Below are 22,067 nucleotides of genomic sequence, written 5' to 3'. Positions count from 1 at the left end.
CCTCCCTCTGCTAACTGGCCCCACCCCCTGCTGACTGGTCATTCCTCTGTTCGATCAATTTGCATATTATGCTTTTATTATATAGGATGTCAAAGAAGGGAGAGTACAGCTATCCTAATGGATGCCCCAGAGGCATCTGAAAGTCAACACGGAGTGCTTCAGAGAGGCACCAGTGCGCTGTGCTCTAGAGGTTAGGGCAGGACTTAGATTGCTTTTGAAAAATTCCTGGTCCCATGACCTTCCTTGGACAGTTAGATGTGATTCTTTGAGCCTCAGTTTCCTCATCTGTAAAATGGTGTTAATAATATCACTGGTCATGAGGTCTAATGATATAATTCATGTGACGCATGGTGCTCTGCACATAGTACATACTGAATATTAGCTAATGTTACTATAATTATTTCTGGTTTTTAAAAATATCTTTGTGAACCAAAGAACTTTTTATGCCTTTTGCTAATGAGTCTCTATTTGAAACTAATTATAAACCTTCCATTAATAGTGAAATGCCAGAGACCTTCCCATTGGAAGGGAACTACCAGGATGCCCACCATTACTTAGTATAGTGTAGTAAGGACAAAAGGATCAAAGAAGAGCTTTAGCTATTTGAAGGGAGAAGACAAATTATTAATCACAGGATAAGACTACCAACTGAAGCCCTAGCTGGTTTGGCTCAGTGGATAGAGTGTTAGCCTGTGGACTGAAGGGTCCCAGGTTCAGTTCTGGTCAGAGCACATGCCTGGGTTGTGGGCTCAATCCCCCGTAGGGAACATGCAGGAGGCAGCCGATCAATGATTCTCATCATTGATGTTTCTATCTATTTCTCCCTCTCCCTCTCTGAAATCAATAAAAATATATTTTTTTTAAAAACAGTCTTAGAATGTTTAAAAAAAAAAGAATCAACTGAAAAGTTATTAGAGCTAAAGGGAACATTCAAGTTTCTAAGAAAAAATAAATATGCAGAAATCCTCATCCTTCTTTCCTGTATGTCGGCAATAATCAGTTATCTATACTAATAAAAGGGTAACATTCTAATTAGACCGGATCGACCAGACGTCTTCCGGACGTCCGACGTCCTGGATAAAGCCAGGGCCTGGTCCAGGGGAACCTGCCCCGGAGGCCGGGAAGCCACCCGAGATCCTGGTGCCTGCCCAGATGAAGCCGGCTTGGGTCCTGGGTGCCTGCGGCTGGCCCGGGCAAAGCCGGCATGGGTCCCGGGTGCCTGCAGCCGACCGGAGGAGGGAAGCCTGGGTCCCGGGTGGAAGGGCCGAAGCAGAGGCGGTTAGGGACGATCAGGCAGGCAGGCAAGCAGTTAGGGGCATCAGGCAGGCAGGCAGAGTGGTTAGGGGTGATCAGGCAGGCAGGCAGAGGCAGTTAGGGGTAATCAGGCAGGCAGGCGAGTGGTTAGTGGTGATCAGGCAGGCAAACAGAGTGGTTAGGGGCATTCAGGCTGGCAGGCGAGCGGTTAGGAGCCAGCGGTCCCGGATTGCGAGGGGGATGTTCGGCTGACAGTTTAGACCCAATCCCTGCATACAATACGGTAGTTGGACATTCCCCGAGGGGTCCCAGATTGCAAGAAGGTGCAGACTGGGCTGAGGGACCCCCCTCCCCGTGCATGAATTTTGTGCACCGGGCCTCTACTATCTATATAACTCATATATGAAGAAGATGGTTTTCCTAGCAACAAAATATAAAATCTCTATAAGTAATTTTTATCAAAGGATATTTAAGAACTATATGAAAATATATAGGTTTCTTAATTTGAAAACTCATTGTAAAATGTCAAGTCTTCTATATTCATAAATTTAATGCAAGTCCAGTGAAAATTCCAGTGATACTCTGGGGAGGAACTACTCAGAATGACTTTAAATTTAGGCTTATCTGGAAAAATAAATGACTAAGACTAGGTAAGCAAAAGAATAATAAATGAAAAGGAATTTATTCTGGCAGACATTAAAATGCCACAATCTAACTGATTTGGGTTATGAGTGATTTCACTTTCTTCTTTGTGCTTTTCTGATTTTCCAAAATTACAATGTGTTCATTTTATCTTAATAAAATTTGTATATAATATATACATATATATTTTAAGTCTTAATATAACTCATATCTGATATGAACTTTATTTTTTTTAACTGGTATTACCTTTTTTAAAATTTCAAATTTATTGATTTTAGAGAGGAAGGGGTAAGAGAGAGAGCGAGAAACATCGATTTGCTGTTCCACTTAATTTATGCATTCATTGCTTGATATATGTGCACTGACTGGAAATTGAACCCACAGCCTTAGTGTATCAGGGTGATGCTGTAACCAACTGAACTACCCGGCCAGGGCTATCCTTAAAATGCTTAAAGTTTTTTTTATACTTTATGTGGAAATAAATTATGTAGAGTAATTTTCATTAGCATTATTGCAGTAAAATTTATAATTTTATAAGCCTGTTTCTTGGGTTAGTTTGACTGCACCTTTTGAAAAGCTCCTTTCATTTCCTATAACATTTATTGCTCTGCATATTAAGCAGTGGGCTTAAACGGGCTAATTATAAGATTTGGAATCCTCAGATATCTGACCTCTAATTCAGGCCAGACTTGAATTTACAGAATGGCTGGATAATCTGATGTTAGCCTGTTGTAGTCTTTATTGCATAGGAAAACATTTGATTTTCCCAATCAGAGTAAAGAGGAGGTTTTTTTCCTTTTACAGGTAAAAATGTAATTGAATTTTTGAGGATTTTATTAGGTCATAGTGATGGTGTATGCACACAGAAGATTTAGATTTATAGGGTTTCTTAACCTCTCTGGAGGAATTTTATTTAGACCTTGACATTAGCATACGGTTGGATCTGCCCCTGGATGGTGTGGGCTTGGTTCTTTCACACTTACTATTTCAATTTGGGGTTCTTCCCTTATTTTGATAACTTTAACTTTCATAGGAAAATCAGTTGCCTCTATGCCTTATGCTGAGGTCAGACGTGCTCTAGAGCAGGAAGCATGTGTGTACAATACTGGAGCATGGTCAGCACCACCCCGTAGGCTCTCTCCGCGAGAGTTCAGTAAAGCCGCTCCACAGCCCAGTAGGAGGGCAGCTCCCTGTAAGTGTCCCACCAGGTAAACAAATATCGTTCCTCAGTACAGTGGGTACTGGCCATCTACCTACTGATGTTAGACATGGGTAGTTTAATCTTGCCAATGAAGTGCTGTTCCAGGGTATGTCCTTGCCTTTTCAAAATTACTTTGTTTTTCTGCATTCCATCATCTATTCCTATATAATAAGAAAGGGATATGTTAATTAGCCCAGATATGCTAATTAGTCATGACCAGTATGCAAATTGACCATCACTCCAACACAAGATGGCCACCTCCATGTGGCCACAAGATGGCCTGCAGGGGAGGGCAGTTGTGGGCAGTCAGGCCAGCAGGGGAGGGCAGTTGGGGATGACAGGGCCAGCAGGGGTGGGCAGTTGGGGGCGATCGGGCCTGCAGGGGAGGGCACTTGGGGGCGATCTGGCCAGCAGGGGGGTATTTCGGTGTCGATCAGGCTAGTAGGGGAGTGGTTAGGGGGTGATCAGGCTGGCAGGCAGAAGTGGTTAGGGGCAATCAGGCAGGCAGATAGGCAGGCGAGCAGTTGGGAGCCAGCAGTCTTGGATTGTGAGAGGGATGTCCGACGGCCTGGATCGGGCCTAAATGGGCAGTCAGACATTCCTTGAGGGGGCCCAGATTGGAGACAAATTTCGTGCACTGGGCCTCTAATATATAAAAGGCTAAGCGACCGGCCAACCGGCTGACCCACCAGTAGCTATGACGTGCACTGACCACCAGGGGTCAGATGCTCAATGCAGGAGCTGCAGAGCAACAGCAAATTTGCAGAGTGCCCTCTCGCAATCCGGGACCCCTCAGGGAATGTCAGACTGCCGATTTCTGCCCTATCCCTTCAGGCCAGGTTGAGGGAACTCACCTGCCGGAGGGACCCTGCTCACTCCAGAGACACCACCCCAGGTGTGGCCAGCCTGGGAGGGACCACCAGAGGTTGGCTCCAGGGCGTGGCCAGCCCCTCTCGCCCAGGCCCACCCCACCAGACACTTTCAAAATAATTACCTTTCAATGTGCACAAATCCGTGCACCAGGCCTCTAGTTAGTTATATTCAGTTGAGATTCACTGGGCCACTGGGAAATTTATGTTGGCACATGTATACTGTGACATTTGACTGGCTTTTCTCTTAAGAGTACATGTACTTTGTAAAAAACTTGAGATCTCCATTCTCCCCCACCTATCGCAGAAATTCAAGAGTCTGAGAGAGCTAGAATCAGTAAATGTTTCTCAACTTACGAGAGGTGCATAGAGATTATATAATTAGTTGTCAATCATGTCAGTATCTTCTCCAAAGTTGTAATATCAACTATCCCTAAGAAGCACTCGTTTATCTCACCTCCATTGTGAGGTCCAAAGAGTGAGAACAAAAATTATTAAAGATTCTGTCTACATATGCTACACAGAAATAGTTTGAAATGAACATTTAATTGAAAGCTCTGGTTTGATGGGGAGTTGAATATTTCAACCTCACAAATACCATTAGTGACCTGAATGTGTATACAGGTTTAATTAAAGTAACAGGGAGGTTTAAAATAGAAATGTTCATCCTCAGCTTCATCTTGCACTTATATTCTAATTTTTGATTCAAAAATTTAGAAATGACTGTGATAGGTAAAATGTTGCAGACTGGCAAATTGACTATTTTAAATCATTTTTTTCTTCCTTTTAAAAGTCCTCCAGCCTACTCCACATCACGTGATAACTAATCTCCCTGAAGGGGTTCGGCTTCCAACAACTCGACCCACTAGGCCACCTCCTCCTCTCATCCCGTCATCCAAAACCACAGTGGCTTCAGAAAAACCATCTTTTATACTGGGTGGCTCCATCTCACAGGTAAAATGGCTTTTCTTCCCAGTAGCTTTTCCTGGTGAATATGGCTTTGGTAAAAATTTTCCCTCCTCATACTGATCTGTCAAAATCCTAATAAATAAATAATTTGTTTATATATGACCAGAAAATGCAGCAATCACTGTACTCCATGCCATGCCCAGGAAGTTTGTGTGAGTTACATGCCCAGATAGTGGGCTCCGGCACACTGTCTGGTTTAACTTACAAAAGGCATATGTGCTCTGAAGCCTAGTGTAATGGAAGTGAAAATGGAGCGTTGTCAAGTAACTAGAATATCTTTTGACTATTGTAAAGGCTCTACATGTTAAATCTTAGATGATTGGCAAGCCTTAGTTTATTCTGACTTTGGCCAATATATGTCTTTTTTTTTTTTTTAACATGGTCTGATCTTAATGACTCACTCAGTTTTTTCTGTTGTGCACAGCCAGCGACAGTAAAATGTTACTTTTAAAGATTCTATTTACGTATGCTAAGGTTATAGAGCATTTTTGTCACTTCAGAATATTTTCTCTTGCCCTTTTCTGAGCAGTCTCCTTTTCCAATGCCTGAAGCAACCACTGTTCTGCTTTCTATTGTCATAGATTAGTTTTGCCTTTTCCAGAACTTCATATAAATGGAATTACACAGTGTGTACTGTGTCTGTCTTTAACTTAGCATAGTGGTTTTAGGAATTTATCCAGGTTTTTGTGTAATCAGTAGTTTCTTCCTTTTTATTGCTGAATACTCCATTGTATGAGCATACCAGTTTGTTATCCATTTCCTTGCTGATGGAAACCTGAACTGTTCTAGTTTATGGCTACTATGAATACAACAGATAGGAACATTTTTTTCTGGGCTTTTTGTAGGCATATGTTTTCATTTATTTTGTATAATTCTGACAGTGGAATTGCTGGGTATATGTAATCTAGGGGGTGTGTAATGTTTTTGTAGTTTTATTTTGCATTTCTTTGGCAACAAATGAGGTTGAGCACTTTTTGATGTACTTATTGGCTCTTTGCACATCTGATTGTGATGTGACTGTTTAAGTCTTAACAAGTTTTATTTGGTCTTTTTGTTACTAGGTTATAGAAGTTCTAGAATGGACAACAATTCTCTGTTAGCTAGGTTGCCTTTTTTGATGTTTTGTTGATTTCCCTTGTTCTGTAAAAGCTTTTTAGTTTTATGTAGTCCCAGTTGTTTATTTTTGCTTTTGTTGCCCTTGCCTGAGGAGACATATTCAAAAATATATTGCTAAGAATAAAATAAAAGAATTTACTGCCTACGGTTTCTTCTAGGAGTTTTATGGTTTCAGTCTTATATTTAAGTCTTTAACCAGTTAACTGCCACGTGTCCAAAAAAGAAACCATGCCCATTTCTTCCATATGTGCTGGAATATTTATGAATTTAAGTTACCATAATTTTCTCTACAAACCCAGAGATGTCACTAACAAATCTGATTTTAAAATTGGGTGACCAGAGTTGATATGCGAGGTTTGCGGCGATAGACGCGCGTGGTGTGTGGGGAAGGTCTGCCGCTTGCGTCTATAGACACTTATGGCATACAAAGGACTAATTTATTTTGAGTTTATTATTGTATGTGATGTAAGAAAGTAGTCAGCTTCTTTTTTTTCTTTGCATGTATATGCTCAGTTTACAAAGAAACTCTTTTCCCCATTGTATATTCCTGCCTCCTTCATCACAGCTTAATTGACCATGTAAGCATAAATGAATTTACCATGTGAGTATAGATATTTTAAAATTTGACCATTTTGTTAATTTTGTATTAGTTAACATTTAATTAATTGACCATATAAGCATAGATTACTTGGCCGTGTAAGGATTTTCTTGCTTTATAAATATCTATTTTAATATTTGGGCATTGGGGGTATAAATTTTTATAAACAGAAATGTGAACATTAACTTTGTAGTTGACCTTGCGAAAAGACACTGTTATTTTGGACTTTTAAAATTATTTTTAGGGAACACCTGGCACTTATTTGACTTCTCATAATCAGGCTTCCTACCCTCAAGAAACCACTAAGCCCTCAGTGGGCTCTATCTCTCTTGGACTACCACGGCAACAGGAATCTGCCAAAGCAGGTCAGTGAGTAACTGTTCATCATGTTTCTGCCTTTATAGCATCATAGTCAGTAACTCAGCAGTTGATCTCTACATTTTTCTTTTGCTTTGGTCCATAGCTACTGTGCCCTATATCAAGCAGGAAGAATTTTCTCCCCGAAGCCAAAACTCACAACCTGAGGGTTTATTGGTCAGGGCACAACATGAAGGAGTGGTCAGAGGTAAAAATATGCTGTTCGGCAGAAATATTAAACTTTTGTCCCCAATTAATTTATTAAAGTAAGTAATTGATATGTTTTAATGGTGGGTTTTTAAGTTAGAGCCTTCAAATTCTAACTTTAAGTTTTCTTTCCATATAAAAATGACTTAAGAACTTTGAAATTCCATATTTCAGCAGTCCTTTGTAATAAGTGCAATATTACTTTAAAAGTACATTTCAAGAAAACAAAAATTTTTTTTGTGTGCTGCTATTTCCTTCTCTTATCCCTCTCCCAAGTATGGGGTGATGTTTGTGTGTTTTCTTTGCTGTAGAGGATATAATTTGCCAATGATTTTGTTGTTATTCAGGTACCACAGGAGCCACTCAAGAAGGAAGTATCACCCGGGGTACTCCAACAAGCAAAATTTCCGTGGAAAGCATCCCATCACTACGGGGCTCTATCACTCAGGTTAGTTACGATCATTCCTGAAATGCTGGGAACACTGGAGGAAAAGTCTCAAGAGCTTTTGCTGTCCAGCTATATAGCTTTGTGATTAAGTTGTTCATTGTTCTGGGTATTGGAACTGGGTTTCAGTGATGATAAATCCCAGATCCATAAACTGTCTGCATAAAGTCATTAATGTGATTATTTTGACTATTAGCTGTGATTCATTTGAAAGGTCTGTAATCTTACTATGTAAGCTGCCTTGCTAGAATCTAATGCTAAATTAGGAAATATGGATGGCATTGACAAAAGCACCAAAAATCAAGTATCTTCTTCCAATTTTAGGCTAAATAAATTGCCAATTTTGAGTAATAAAAGGTATTTTCCTCACTTAAATGTTAATTTTAGTTTGAAATGTAAAACACTCCTTAGCCTCTTTATTTTTTTTAATTTTTTTTTTTTTTTTACTCCTTAGCTTCTTTATTAATATAAATCTGGGAATGGAAAATTCTATGTTGGGAAGTTATTATAAACAGAGTTCTGTATTTTGCACATTGTACCTATCACAGGTTTTCTGTTCTATTCCTCCTCCTTGTCCTTTGTTCCTGTTTCCTAGGACAGTGGTTGTTAAAGTGTGGTCCATAGATCAGCAGCATCAGTGTCTCCTGAGAAATTGTTGGACATATAAATGAGGCCCCACCCCAGATGTACTGAAATCTCACCCATGGGGAGGAGACCCAGCAAACTGGGTTTTTCAGCCTTCCGGTGATTCTGCTGCATGCCCATTTGAGACCCATGCTCTAGGACCTTGCTGACCAAGTATGGTTTGTGCCCCAGAGCATCAGCATCACCTGGGAGCTTGTTAAATTATGCAGAAGTTTCAGTCCCCACTTTAGACCTATTGAATCAGATACTCCATTTAATAAGATCTCCCAGTGATTCCTCCTTAAGACATGGTTTATAGCAGTGGTCGCCAACCAGTGGTCTCTGGACCACTGGTGGTCCGTGAGGTCCGAAAGGTTGGCAACCGCTGGTTTATAGGAGATAGCATATAGTAATCTAGAAAGTTACATACAATTCAGATCTCTCCTTCCACATTTGACCAAAATATATGTTCCCCTGAAATTAGTTTGTAGAATAAGCAAATACTTTAATATAAACAGAAGAAAAGTAAATGGCCTATGCATATTATTTTTTCTTCTTCATTTTCACTCTAGTATCCAAACTGTGGGTAGGAAGACAGAATGAACTATATCAAATGAGGCTGGGCTTTATCTGTTTATTTTTAAATCAGTCTGACATGGGCACTTTCAAAGTAGGTATGAAGAACTTCCAGATGTTTGCTACTGAGCTCACTTAATGGCTAAATGAGGAAATGTATTGGTCTCATTATTCTTCCTGCTGTAAGCATGTCATTTCAAATTGTGCTGTCTAGAATTTTGAGAACTCAAAATGTGTGAGTGAGCTAGGCCTGGCCCTTCCACTTCCATTTCATCCCAAGCAGTTCACTTGTGCCAAGTACTTTACATATTAGATTTCATGAATGATTTTCCTAGAAGGAAGGGTTTATTGTTCAAAGGAAAGGTAAAAAGAACCATGGTCATAGGCAACCCAAAAGAGGACTAATGATGGTGAAAATTCAGATGATAGGACCTAAACTGAATCCATATCACAAAATAGAGACATCTGAATTTTTCTTCCTTTTCTCTTACTGATGACTAGGGGTCTAACCCAGCAGAAGTTTGGGAATTGAAAGTTCTTTATTCCTCTTACCACATTATAAGAGAAAGTTGTGGTATTCTGAAAGTTACAACTTAATTTATCATCTTATTTTTATTATTCTTTTTATTTTATTTTATTATTATTTTTATCTTATTTTTATTAGAAATTTTGAAGAAACTTAATAAATTTTGCATGATTTAAGGCCTTAACACAGTTTTTTCTTTCTCCAGTTAAGTGCCTTTATAAAGGTTTAACTTCACACTGTCGAAGAAAGCTGGTTCAACTCATATTTATCAACATTTTAAGAGGTTTTTTGTGTCAGTGTTCAAGGATAAAGATATATAGTATTTTTTTATGTTTATAAAAACTTAATGTCTGATTTTCTCTCATGTGCTCGTTTTTTCTTCTTTGGAAATATGGGTTGGTTTGACTCTCAATGTGGTAGATTAAATTTTAGGTATCTTGCATTTCCACTAAACTTGAGTGACTTTTCTGGTACTTGTGTTTGATTTGATGGCAGGGTACCCCAGCTCTGTCCCAGGCTGGCATACCAACTGAGGCTTTGGTGAAGGGGCCCATTTCTAGAATATCTGAAGAGAGCAGTCCTGAGAAAGGCAGAGAGGAAGCTGCATCCAAAGGCCATGTTATTTATGAAGGCAAAAGTGGACACATCTTATCTTATGATAGTAAGTATTATGTCTATACAATGAAGCCAATACTACAACATGTGACTAAAAACATGGCCTCTGATGCTCCACATACTAGCTTTAGGGAAGGCAGTTTCCCTTCCCTGAGCACAAGTTTCCTCTGTGTAAAAGGGGTTGATAATAGTACCTTCTCATGAAATGTTTGTGAAAAATTAACTGAGACAGTCAATGAAAAGTGATGAACAGTGCAAACCTCATAGTAAGTGTCACATAAGTGTAGCTAACATCAACTCTAATTTGTTGATTTAGCCTAGGAAAAGGCTCTTTGTTATCTTTAATAGAATCACATTTATTTTAAAGAGATTCCTATTTTATGAGTTAAGCATTAGGGAGTAGATGATAGTCTGATGATCCTGGAAGAATATTGAATTTAAATTATCCTTAAATGTAAATATTTTAATGTCTATAAGAAAATAATTCTTTAGATGTATTCTTAAGTTATATTTTCCCAGAGTTATGATTTTATAAGAATGACTCAGTTCTTTTTATAAAAGCCAGGTGATGAGCTAGATTTGAGTTCTCATTTGCAATTGTTTTTATGATCTGAGTGGTCACTAGTCATGCTTTACCTTTCTCTTCAAATATAAAGAAATAAAGTATGTGAGCACACAGTGCCTGACACAAGGTATATGGTAACTTTCTTATTTCCTTCCTCCTTTGTTGCTTTAACATTCTGGCATATATTGGTTTACATTTTGTTTCTGGGGCAAGAAAATTAATGTACCTTGTCTAAGACAGAAATCTGAATGTGATCTTTGACTCCTCCATTTGAAGCTTTCCACATCCAATCAACCAGTCACAAAGTTGTTTCTCTTCTCTTCCCTAAAGTCTCTGGAATCTGTCCATTTCATTTTATTCCCCACTGTTACCATCATCTGTCATCTGGATGGCTAAGTAGCTGCCTGACTGATCTCCCTGCCTTCAGTTTTAACCCATAGTCAGAACTGTACATCATGTCACTTCCTGCTGGACCCTCCATTGCCTTTAAGGTCATCATAAATCCCTTACCTTGGCTTAATCACCCTTCCATGATCTGCTTCCAGCTTATCTCTTCAGATTGTTCCCTTCTCACTTTTCCCCTTAGGCCCTTTGCAGTTACTCCCCCTGCACTCTTCTTCCCAGCTTCACTCTATACATTGGCCATTAACTGAGTTTAAGTCCCCCCCCCCTTTTTTTTTAAGAGAAAGAGAGAGAGGAAGGGAGTGGGAAGAGACAGACATTGATTTGTTGTTCTACTTATTTATGCATTCATTGGTTGCTCTTGTATGTGCCCTGATTGGAAATCGAACCCCCAACCTTGGTGTATCTGGATGATGCTTTAACCAACTGAGCTACCCAGCCAGGGCTGAATTTAAGTTCTTTTAATGTATCATATTCTGTCTTGCCCTCGGGATTTTGTGTTCATTATTCCCTTGGCCTGTGCCACCTCTTTTGTTGTTGTTAATCCTCACCCAAGGATATTTTTCCCAATGATTTTATTTTATTTTATTAGAGAGAGCATGGAAGGAAGGGAGTGGGGGAAGGAGATAGAGAGAGATAGAGAGAAACATCTATGTGAGAGAGATACATCAATTGGTTGCTTCCCGCGTGCGCCCCGACTGGGCCTGGGATGGAACCTGCAACCCAGGTATGTTCCCTTGACCGGGAATGAAACCCGAGACCCTCTGTGTGCAGATTGACACTCCAACCACTGAACCACACCAGCCAGGGCTCTCCCTTTACTTTTGACTTAAGCAACTTTTGTCATTCAGTTCTCAGCTTAAACATTACTTTTTCTAGGCAGTCTTACCTCTACCTTTAAGTGTTAGGTTTCCCTTCCAGCATTCTCATAGCACATTGTACTTCTCTTTCATAGTACTTATTATACTCTATAGTAATTACCTAGTAATTTATCTGTATCTGCTACTATTAGGTAAGTTTCATGGACAAAGGGACTTAATTTGTTAACCTTATCTGTAAGCCTGAACTCAATAAATATATTTGAATGACCAAAAACATTTTTATAAATATCATTTGCACAGATGTATATTTTTGGTTAAGACTAGTTTTTATATTACTATTTTTATAAGATAGACTATGAAATTATAATAACTTCCTTACTGTACAATGGACCTTGAGCTCTGTCTGAGCAATTCATTTTCCTATATTTTGCAGATATTAAGAACGCCCGAGAAGGGACAAGGAGTCCAAGAACAGCTCATGAAATCAGTTTGAAAAGAAGCTATGAATCAGTGGAAGGAAATATAAAGCAAGGGTTGTCAATGAGGGAGTCTCCCGTGTCAGCACCATTAGAGGGTAAAATCTTGTTTCCAGAACAGCATTTAGATACATTTAATTTGGTCTAGTAAATGTGCATTGTTGGGTTAGGTTGTATATTATTAATATGTATACTGTATAAAATAGATGCTGTATTAATATGAAATTAACTTCCTATTCATATTGACATACAAATCAGGTGCTACATGACAGTGGAGGGAAGTAAAAATTAAACAGAATTGGTCACATTGTAGGTGACTATTAAAATTCTCATATAATTTGTAGATTTTTTTCTGAGATAAATGAGTTTAAAAATGTAAAATTCATTAGAACTTTGTATTGTGAGGCAGATAAAGTGGTGTAATGGATAGAGCAAAGACATGTATTTGAATCCCTGCTTCCCCTTTCTTGGTGAATTTCTCTGAACCTCTTTTCTCTTCTGTCAATTAGGGGATTGTACCTACCATTGTTAGAGACAGCCATCCATCCTGTGCTGATCTTAGGATATGCATTCAGTAAATGATAGTATGGTTTGGTTTTGTTTTAAATATATTTTTATTGAGTTCAGAGAGGAAGGGAGAGGGAGAGAGAGAAACAAACATCAATGATGGGAAAGAATCATTGATCGGCTGCCTCCTGCATGGTCCACACTGGGGATGGAGCCCACAACCGGGGCATGTGCCCTGACCAGGAATCAAACCGTGACCTCTTGATTCATAGGTTGATGCTCAACCACTGAGCAACCACGGCCGGGCTGGGTTTTTTTCTTAATGACTCACTTTCTTGAACTCTTAACCTGCCCCAACTGTTTAATTTTACTCGGGATGAAATACTAAAAACAGGGTAAGGACCCCTCAACTTATCAGCAATACAAGGTGGGACAAAGTTGTATGTGAAATAGAATTTATTCTTGTATTATTTATTAATTATTGCATTATTTTCCATATGAACAACTGTAAACCTACTTTTGCCCCACCCTGTACACATATAACATGAAGCTTATTAAGAGCTTATTTATAACGCTTTAATTTTGATTTGCATGTTTCATTTAATGTTTTATATACTTTCGAGTTATCTATTTTTCATGTTTTCTCTTTCTCACAGATGTATTTCAGAGTTAACAATGATTTTCAGTCCCTTTGTATTTTCTCTCACCTTGATAAAGAAGCATTGGGATTTTAGATTTAGCTTTGAAAGTGTCTTTCTTTCCTTTTTGACCTCTAATAGATGTCTTTTGTGCCCATTTTCTATTAGGAAAAGATTTAAAAAGGAATAGTGGTACTTCCAACTTTTATTCCATGACATGCTTCTGAATAGCTCACAGATTTAAAATAGCCCCCCTTTTTTTTCAATATAGTTGATATTCAATGTCATATTAGTTTCAGATGTGCAGCATAATGCTTAGACATTTATATAATCTACAAAGTTATCCCCCAGATAAGTCTAGTGCCCACCTGGCACCATACATAGTTTACAATGATACCCCTTTCTCCATAGAGCTTTTATCAAAAACATATACTCTAAGGACAGTATAAGTACATGTGGATTGACATACACATTGTGTTTAATACTTGAATTGCTTTCTTGTTTTGAAGGACTGATATGCCGAGCATTGCCCAGGGGGAGCCCTCATTCTGACCTCAAAGAAAGGACTGTGCTCTCTGGTTCCATAATGCAGGGTAAACATTTTGCTTGTTTGTTGTGACTCCCTCACTGGCATACTAGTTTGACATTAATTTGCAGTATGTGAAACATGTTTTTCAGGATATTTTCCCCTTTGAAATATTAGATATTTAATTTTTTTTTTAATGTAGAGATATCTTTGTTATGTAATAACCATTCTGGTCTGTATTGTGATGAATGATGTATGAAATTTTGCAACCCTAAAAAATGACTGATGATTATTTAAAGATCTGCTATAAACAGAAAATTGATTAGAAACTGCAAGATGACAAGGCATTAATATTTTTTAATTGTAAAATTGTAACAATATTTACCATTTAAACCATTAAGTGTACAGTTCAGTGGCATTTTTATGCAACCATGGGCATTGTTTTAATAAGTATGTTTCTTGAATTCTTATTTGAAGGCACACCAAGAGCAACAACTGAAAGCTTTGAAGATGGCCTTAAATATCCCAAACAAATTAAAAGGGAGAGTCCTCCCATACGAGCATTTGAAGGTGCCATTACCAAAGGAAAACCATATGATGGCATTACCACCATCAAAGAAATGGGGCGTTCCATTCACGAGATTCCACGACAAGATATTTTAACTCAGGAAAGCCGGAAAACTCCAGAAGTGGTCCAAAGCACAAGGCCAATAATTGAGGGTTCCATCTCCCAGGTAACTGGATTGTGGTTCTTTTTGCCAGTCATTCCACTTTAGACTGTAATATTTATGAAGCATTTTAAAAAGTTCAACTTAATAAGTAGTCCTTTTGAGGTCAGGTCTCTTGGAAGTAAGCGTGAAAGTTTTATGTATGCTTTATCATTAGTTTTTATTGTGTTCATAGTGTGCTGTGTATAATGTGGGAAAGTACGTAACTCAGGATCCATGGGCTTTTGATCGAGACATGCACACAGACAATAAAGATTACTACATCCTAAACACGAATTTGAAAGAATATGTGCACCCCTATATTCATTGAACTATTATATACAATAGCCAAGATGAAGCAACCCAAGTGCCCTTTAATAGATGGTGGCTCAGTTACTTGGAACATCCCGTTTTCCAAAAGGTTGTTGGTTGATTCCCGATCAGGGCACATACCTAGGTTTTGGTATGTTTTTCTTTCACATTGATCTTTCTCTTTCTCTTTCTCTTCCTTCCTCTCTAAAAATCAATAAAAACATATCCTTGGAAGAGAATTAAAAAGAAAAGTCGTACATATATACAATGGAATATTACTTAGCCATTAAAAAAATGAAATCTTATCATTTGCAACAGCATGGATGGACCTAGAGGGTATTATGCTAAGTGAAATAAATCAGACCAATACCATATGATTTTACTTATATGTGGAATCTAAAAAATAAAATAAAGGAACAAACAAAACAGAACAAACTTACAGATACAGAGAAGAAACAGGGTTAATAGCTGGGGAGGGGAGTTGGGGGGCTGGGTGAAAAGTGAAGGGATTAAAAAGTACAAATTGGTAGTTACAAAATAGTCACAGGGGTGTAAAGCATAGCATATGGAATATAGTCAGCAATAGTATAATAATTATGTATGGTGCCAGGTGGGTACTTGAAATATCAGGGGACCACTTTGTAAAGTACAGTGGGGCCTTGACTTACGAGTTTAATTCGGTCCGTGACGGAGCTGGTAGCTCAAATTACTCATATGTCAAATCTTAAAGTGAAGGAGTGAGACACGTGATGCTGGGCTGATGTTGTGGTGTTCACTGTGACGTTCGCTGCGCCAACTAGCGGTGGGGTATCTGAAGCTGGCTCATAACCCAAATTTTAGCTCGCAACTCAAAGCAAAAAATCGGCGAGAGACGGCTCGTATCTCGAAAAACTCGTTAGTCGGGACACTTGTAAGTCAAGGCCCCACCGTATGTGGTTGTCTAATCACTATGCTGTACACCTGAAACTAATACAAAATAATATTGAATGTAAACTGCAATTGAAAAGAAAAAAGACTACTATAGCAAACTATAATTTCCATGAGCCAAACATAGACCTTAGATGGGAAAATATTCAGGTGCTTTGGGCTACCTGTAATGTTTGTTTCTTTCCTTTTAGGGTACACCAATAAAGTTTGACAACACCTCAGGTCAATCTGCCATCAAACACAATGTCAAATCCTTAATCACAGGACCTAGCAAACTAACTCGTGGAATGCCTCCACTGGAAATTGTGCCAGAGAACATAAAAGTGATAGAACGGGGAAAATACGAGGATGTAAAAGCGGGCGAGCAAGTGCGTTCCCGGCATACATCCGTGGTAAGCTCTGGCACCTCAGTTCTTAGGTCAACACTTCATGAAGCTCCCAAAGCACAGATGAGTCCGGGGATTTATGACGACTCCAGTGCACGGCGGACACCTGTGAGTTATCAGAACACCATGTCCAGAGGCTCACCCATGATGAATAGAACTTCTGATGGTATGCTATTCTTGTGTCCTTGTCTGATCATTTTTATTGCGCTTTTTCACATCTGGTTAGTAGTAAATGTGAAATTGTTAGCTTTACGTTGTCACAGGATCTTTAGATTGTGCTTGATGCTAGGGCTATGGAGGGCTACCAGATTAAAAGTAGACATAATTGTGGGTAAGATACCCAGTATTTTAATCAAGTGCAGAGTGTGATGGAGTCCAAAAATGCTGTAGAATAAGGATAGTCTTAAGAGTGTCCTCTCCACCCCCTCCAGCTAATCCTAGTTTTTCTGGAAGTCAGTTTTGACAGTTGTTTCTTCAGCAGCAATCAGTATGGTAGGTGAAAGTTCAGGCTGGGAAGCAAGACTGTTCAGGCTTGAACTAAGGTTGTTCTTACTGCATGAACTTGGACAAGTTACTTTTTCTGTGCCTGTGTTTCCTCATCCATACAATGGTAACATAGTATTAAGATCTGCCTCACTGGATTGTTTTGTAGATAAAATTAGATCGTATGTTTAAAGAATTTTAAAAGAATAGTGCTGGGCATGTTTGAAGGACTCAGTAAATGTGAACTATTGTTCTCGTTACTGGTGGGTACATCAGTAAGGTAAGAGAGACATTGATTTTTGTCAGGTGCTCCCTAAAACAATCTGACACCTTCTTAAAAGTGTTTCCACTTATTTTAAATTGTATTGAAGTGCATATTAATTGAGGGCTCATGTGAGGGCTGAAGGTCCTGGGCTGGACACTGCGGGAGTTGTGAAGAAGTGTGTTTTAGGCGTTGGGAGAGGTGTGGTAGTAGCATGGAGGGAGGAGAGAGGGAAGTGCCTGCTTGAGTGGGGTGGTGAGTCCAAAACCTTTTGGCTGTAGTTTTGAAGAAGAATTGCCTTGAGGAGGGAAAATGCACTTTATATTTGAGCAAGTTGAGGCTTGGAAGGGAATGTAATGAACCAGAGTATGTTTCTTGGTTCTGACCAGATTTGTTTGATCATGGTCAAGTTGATATTATCAAAGTAATAATTAGATGGTGCCGATGGTTGCATAACGTTGTGAGTATATTAATGCCACTGAACTGCCCCTTTAAAATGGCTAAAATGATAAAATTTATTTTCTGTGTGTGTTTTTTGGGTATTCTGAGACCCAGTTTCCAACATGGTGTGTGTGTGTGGAAGGGGTCTCCACACCAACAAGCAACTCTCAGACATCAGCAGGGTATCCAAGAATTCAACTCCATTCCAACACTATGTACCCAGAGATAGCATCAGATTCCACAGGCTAAGGGTTCAGCCTACAAGACCCCTTCCCTCCTTCCTCCTTTCCCACCCACTTCTGCTTCTGATCAACTGGCTGCAGACTGGAGGTTCCAAGGACACCCTCCAACGCAGGATGCCAATCGCTAGTCCAGATTGTTACCTGTACTTTTGACTGACTGGCAATAAATCAGAGATTCCCACAGCCCCCTTCTTGGGTTCAGTTAATTTCTAAAACTCACAGAAGTCAGAGAAACATTTTAGGTACCAGACCACCAAATGGAAGAGATGCATAGGCAAAGTATGTGATAAGGAGTGTGGCGCTTCCATGCCTCTCCCAGCACCTCCATTGCCCACCAACCTGGAAGCTTTCTGAAGACAGTCCTTTAGCTTTTTTATGAACGCTTTATTCTGTAGGCACGATTGATTAAATCACTGGCCATTGACAATTGGATTTACCCTTCAGCCTCCCTGGAGGTCAGGGAGTAGGGCTGAAAGTTTCAACTCTCCAATCACCTGATTGGTTCTCCTGCCAGTCATCCCCTTCTCCTGGGTGCTTTGAAGTCACCACCTCATAACATAACAAGACACCTTTGTCCCTCTAATACTTAGGAAATTCGAAGGGTTTGGGAGCTATGAATTAGGAACTATGTATGAAGACCACATATATATTTCTTATAAATCACCTATCACAGTGTTTTGCTATGTTATTAAAACAATTGAGGGTGATAGCCAATAAGTGTTTGCATATAATAAGCATTGATGGGATCCTCTAACCTCTCTGAATAACATTTCTACAAGAAGAGGCTAGAGTAGGGGGGTGATGGAGGTTGGTGTGGTAATGAGAAAGTCTTTTGCAAGTACAGAGCAAAGAAAAATAGTGGTTCCCCCTTACCTGCAAGGAATATGTTCCAAAACCCCAGTGGATGCCTGAAACCAAGGCTAGTACCTCTGTACTGTATATAGAGGTTTTCCCTAGACCAGTGGTCGGCAAACTGCGGCTCAGCAAACCGTGGCTCGCAAGCCACATGCGGCTCTTTGGCCCCTTAAGAGTGGCTCTTCCACAAAATACCAGCTTTCCACAAAATACCGACTTCTGTGCATGGGCCACGAAGTTTCAATCACACTGTACATGCGCACCCCCACATGGTATTTTGTGAACTGCAAACCTCAAAATCTTCTGCTAGTTCTTCACATTTACATATTTTGCGAGATTGAATGTTGCATGTTTAGTGAACAGGGAAGATCAAAATTATATGACTGTAGTCTGTATTTGATTGGTTGAGAAAGTGTTAAATATCATACTCAGCAAGTTTTCTTAAGAATTTGTGATGTTGACTCTTTTTTCCAGTTACGCTTTCTTCTAGCAAATCTATCAATCATGAAAGAAAATCGACACTGACCCCTACCCAGAGGGAAAGCATACCAGCGAAGTCTCCAGTGCCTGGGGTGGACCCTGTAGTGAGCCACAGTCCTTTCGATCCCCATCATCGAGGCAGCACCACAGGAGAGGTGTATAGGAGCCATCTTCCCACACACCTGGATCCAGCCATGCCGTTTCACAGGGCTCTGGATCCTGGTAAGCACAGTGGTAGTGTTAATTTATGGAAAGAAATAATATACCTGTGTGACTTTTTAAACTTTCTGTTTATTAAAGTACAGTATGCAGACAGTTGCACATATCATTAGTTTACAGCTCAGTGAATTTTCACAAGCTGTACCACCCCCATGTTATCAGCATCTAAGTCAGGAAACAAAATATTACAGTACCCCTTAAAGAACTAAAAGTAATAGGTATATCAAAAGTCCTTTTATCTGATGGCATTTGTTTAAGCTGATTGAAAAAGTGGCTTAATGTGTATGAAGAATTATTTTTAAATGGCACAGGCATAGCTTAAACATTTTAATTTACAACATAGACATTCATTTACCAGTGTTCTAATCTGAGGCCAGGTCTACTAATGAAACCTTACCATTGTCTTTCTTATGTAAACACTTACATTTCCAGGTTTGGTTTTTCAAGTGAGGTTAGAATTTAGTCATTCAAATCAATCTAAATACAGAACGCTTCTAGATTTTTCCCCTGGTCTTTTAAAATTGTCTAGTCCATACTTGATTCACCTTCTGTATTGATTCTTCCCAAAATAGTTAGTTTCCAGGGAAACCACTCTTTTCATTTTTCTCTCATTTATAGATTATTTCATTAAGTTACATAATTATAGTAGCAAGTATAGCTAGAAGGAACTTTTGAAAAGATCAGACTGACTGTGGGTGAATATAAATTTGGTAGGTGCGCAAGTGTCTAGGTTTTCTAGAGCAGTCTGCACTGGGCACGGTGATGCTGCGCCAGGAGCGGGGCAGCTGCTCTGCAAAGGGAAGGAGTCCCATGGGCACAGTCAGCAGGTTGGTGGAAAGTCTCGGCTGGGCCGTCTGTCCTGACCCACCTGCTGTGTGGGCTCCACCCTGTCCTCCCAGGCCCCACTCCCTCCTCCTCTTGCCTGCTCAGACTCAACTCTAATGTTTTTTCTGCTCATACCTCTTCTTGCTTGTTATATCATTCAAGTTGAAATTGGGACACAGAACATTTGTGTTTTACCTTGGTCTTTAAGGAAGCAATCTTCATTACCAGTGTGCCAAGCTTTCTAAGAGTATGTGTAGAAAATATTTTATCGGAAAGCTGTATTACTGCCATCAAAGTGTTCACTGAGAACATTTCAGAGGAGTCCACTCCTAGTCCCTTAGGGACTGTCCAGAACTGAGACAGAAGTTCCCATGGAGTCCGTGGACAGACTTACCTGGCTATGGAGTTCTAGATGAATGGGAAGCAAACATTCCAGAAAACCTGTCATATGTTGTTCTAGGTAGAATGAATATATATATATATTCATTATATATATATATATTCGTTTACTCAAGCTTTCAGAAAAAGTTGAATGTTTATACTTTTATTTAGTGTTTATTACAGTCCTTTATTTTATTGCACTTTGATTTGCTTGTCATTTTTTTTTTATTTTAAAAATATATTTTATTGATTTTCCACAGAGAGGAAGGGGGAGGGATAGAGAGTTACAAACATCGACGAGAGAGAAACATCGATCAGCTGCCTCCTGCACATCCCCCACTGGGGATGTGCCCGCAACCAACGTACATGCCCTTGACTGGAATTGAACCCAGGACCTCCCAGTCCCCAGGCCGACGCTTTATCCACTGAGCCAAACCGGCCAGGGCTGCTTGTCATTTTTTAGTTTTTGCTGGATTACAAATGTTTTGAGGATAGAGGTGTTACCTTTTTTTTTTTTTTTTTACCATACCTACCCCTTCCTAATATCTTGTGTCATTCTCTAGCCTAGAGTTGTCAAACTATGGCCTGGGGACAAAATTCTGATCCTGCCTGTTGGTATAAATAAAGCTTTATTAGCACATAGCCACATGCATTTGTTTCTGTTTGTGGCTCTAATGGCAGAGACCATAAGATTTTTGACATCTGCCCTTTATAGGAAAAGTTTGCTCATCTCTCCTCTAAACACATGGACTAATTAAATGTTAATAGACTAATCATTTTCACCCCCATAGAAGTAAAGTTACTGTTTGTCACAAAGTGTTTTTACACATATCTCCATTTGGTCATATTGGACAATCAGTACTTTAAAAATAATTTTATTTTCAAACAGCTAGTAGAGACTTCAGGTGAAAATATAATAAAGGTACATGGCAAAGATTGAAACTACTTGGGAATTTTTTTAGCACCTTTTCTACTGGTAAAAGGTTAATAATCATATTTTGTCTAGTTTCTCTTTCCCCTTTTCCATTACATCTGACATTAGAATGTGTATATTAAATATTGCTGATATATATATCAAGGTCTAAAATGAATCCATCTTCCTCTCTTCAGCACCGTCCCATGCTAAATAAAAGATGCATGTGTGCATTAGCGCCATAGACTGTTGTTTCCTTACTCTTTTTTGTGAATGATGTTTAGACTAAATGAAATGCCTTTCTCTCATTCTCTCAATCAGCTGCTGCTGCTTACCTGTTTCAGAGACAGCTTTCACCCACGCCAGGTTACCCAAGTCAGTACCAGCTTTATGCAATGGAGAACACAAGACAGACAATCCTAAATGACTACATCACCTCACAGCAGATGCAAGTGAACTTGCGCCCAGATGTGGCCAGAGGACTCTCCCCACGAGAGCAGCAGCTGGGTCTCCCGTACCCAGCAACAAGGGGTCTGTGTCTTTGCAGTTCAGATTTCATAGAACTTACTGTGTGTACCCATGGTGTCCTAGGTACTCAATAAAAAATTTGTTGAATAAACTACGCAAAAAAAAGAAAAGAAAAGAAGGCATTACTTTTTCCTATAGCCTTTAGCCCTTGAAGGCAAAGTAATGTATTGAG

General features: G+C 39.3%; 1 protein-coding gene across 12 annotated transcripts in view; it reads left to right on the top strand.

Moving 5' to 3' along the window:
• Positions 1–22,067, top strand: part of NCOR1 (nuclear receptor corepressor 1) — a 241,681-nt gene that overhangs the window by 191,355 nt on the left and 28,259 nt on the right. For 11 of the 12 annotated variants that reach the window (XM_014542879.1, XM_014542885.1, XM_014542878.1 and 8 more), the window contains 11 exons: positions 4,760–4,920; positions 6,894–7,014; positions 7,113–7,214; positions 7,561–7,661; positions 9,880–10,045; positions 12,221–12,361; positions 13,918–14,001; positions 14,412–14,668; positions 16,072–16,432; positions 19,024–19,251; positions 21,689–21,898. In XM_014542879.1, the coding sequence (XP_014398365.1) occupies positions 4,760–4,920; positions 6,894–7,014; positions 7,113–7,214; positions 7,561–7,661; positions 9,880–10,045; positions 12,221–12,361; positions 13,918–14,001; positions 14,412–14,668; positions 16,072–16,432; positions 19,024–19,251; positions 21,689–21,898 (1,932 nt within the window). The remainder of the gene's footprint in view (positions 1–4,759; positions 4,921–6,893; positions 7,015–7,112; positions 7,215–7,560; positions 7,662–9,879; positions 10,046–12,220; positions 12,362–13,917; positions 14,002–14,411; positions 14,669–16,071; positions 16,433–19,023; positions 19,252–21,688; positions 21,899–22,067) is intronic. The other variant, XM_014542886.1, reaches the window with a different exon arrangement.

Source organism: Myotis brandtii, unplaced genomic scaffold, assembly GCF_000412655.1.
Source record: "Myotis brandtii unplaced genomic scaffold, ASM41265v1 scaffold314, whole genome shotgun sequence".
Classification (NCBI taxonomy): domain Eukaryota; kingdom Metazoa; phylum Chordata; class Mammalia; order Chiroptera; family Vespertilionidae; genus Myotis; species Myotis brandtii.
The sequence above is the reverse complement of the archived record's forward strand: the minus strand, read 5'-3'. Positions and strand labels throughout refer to the sequence as shown.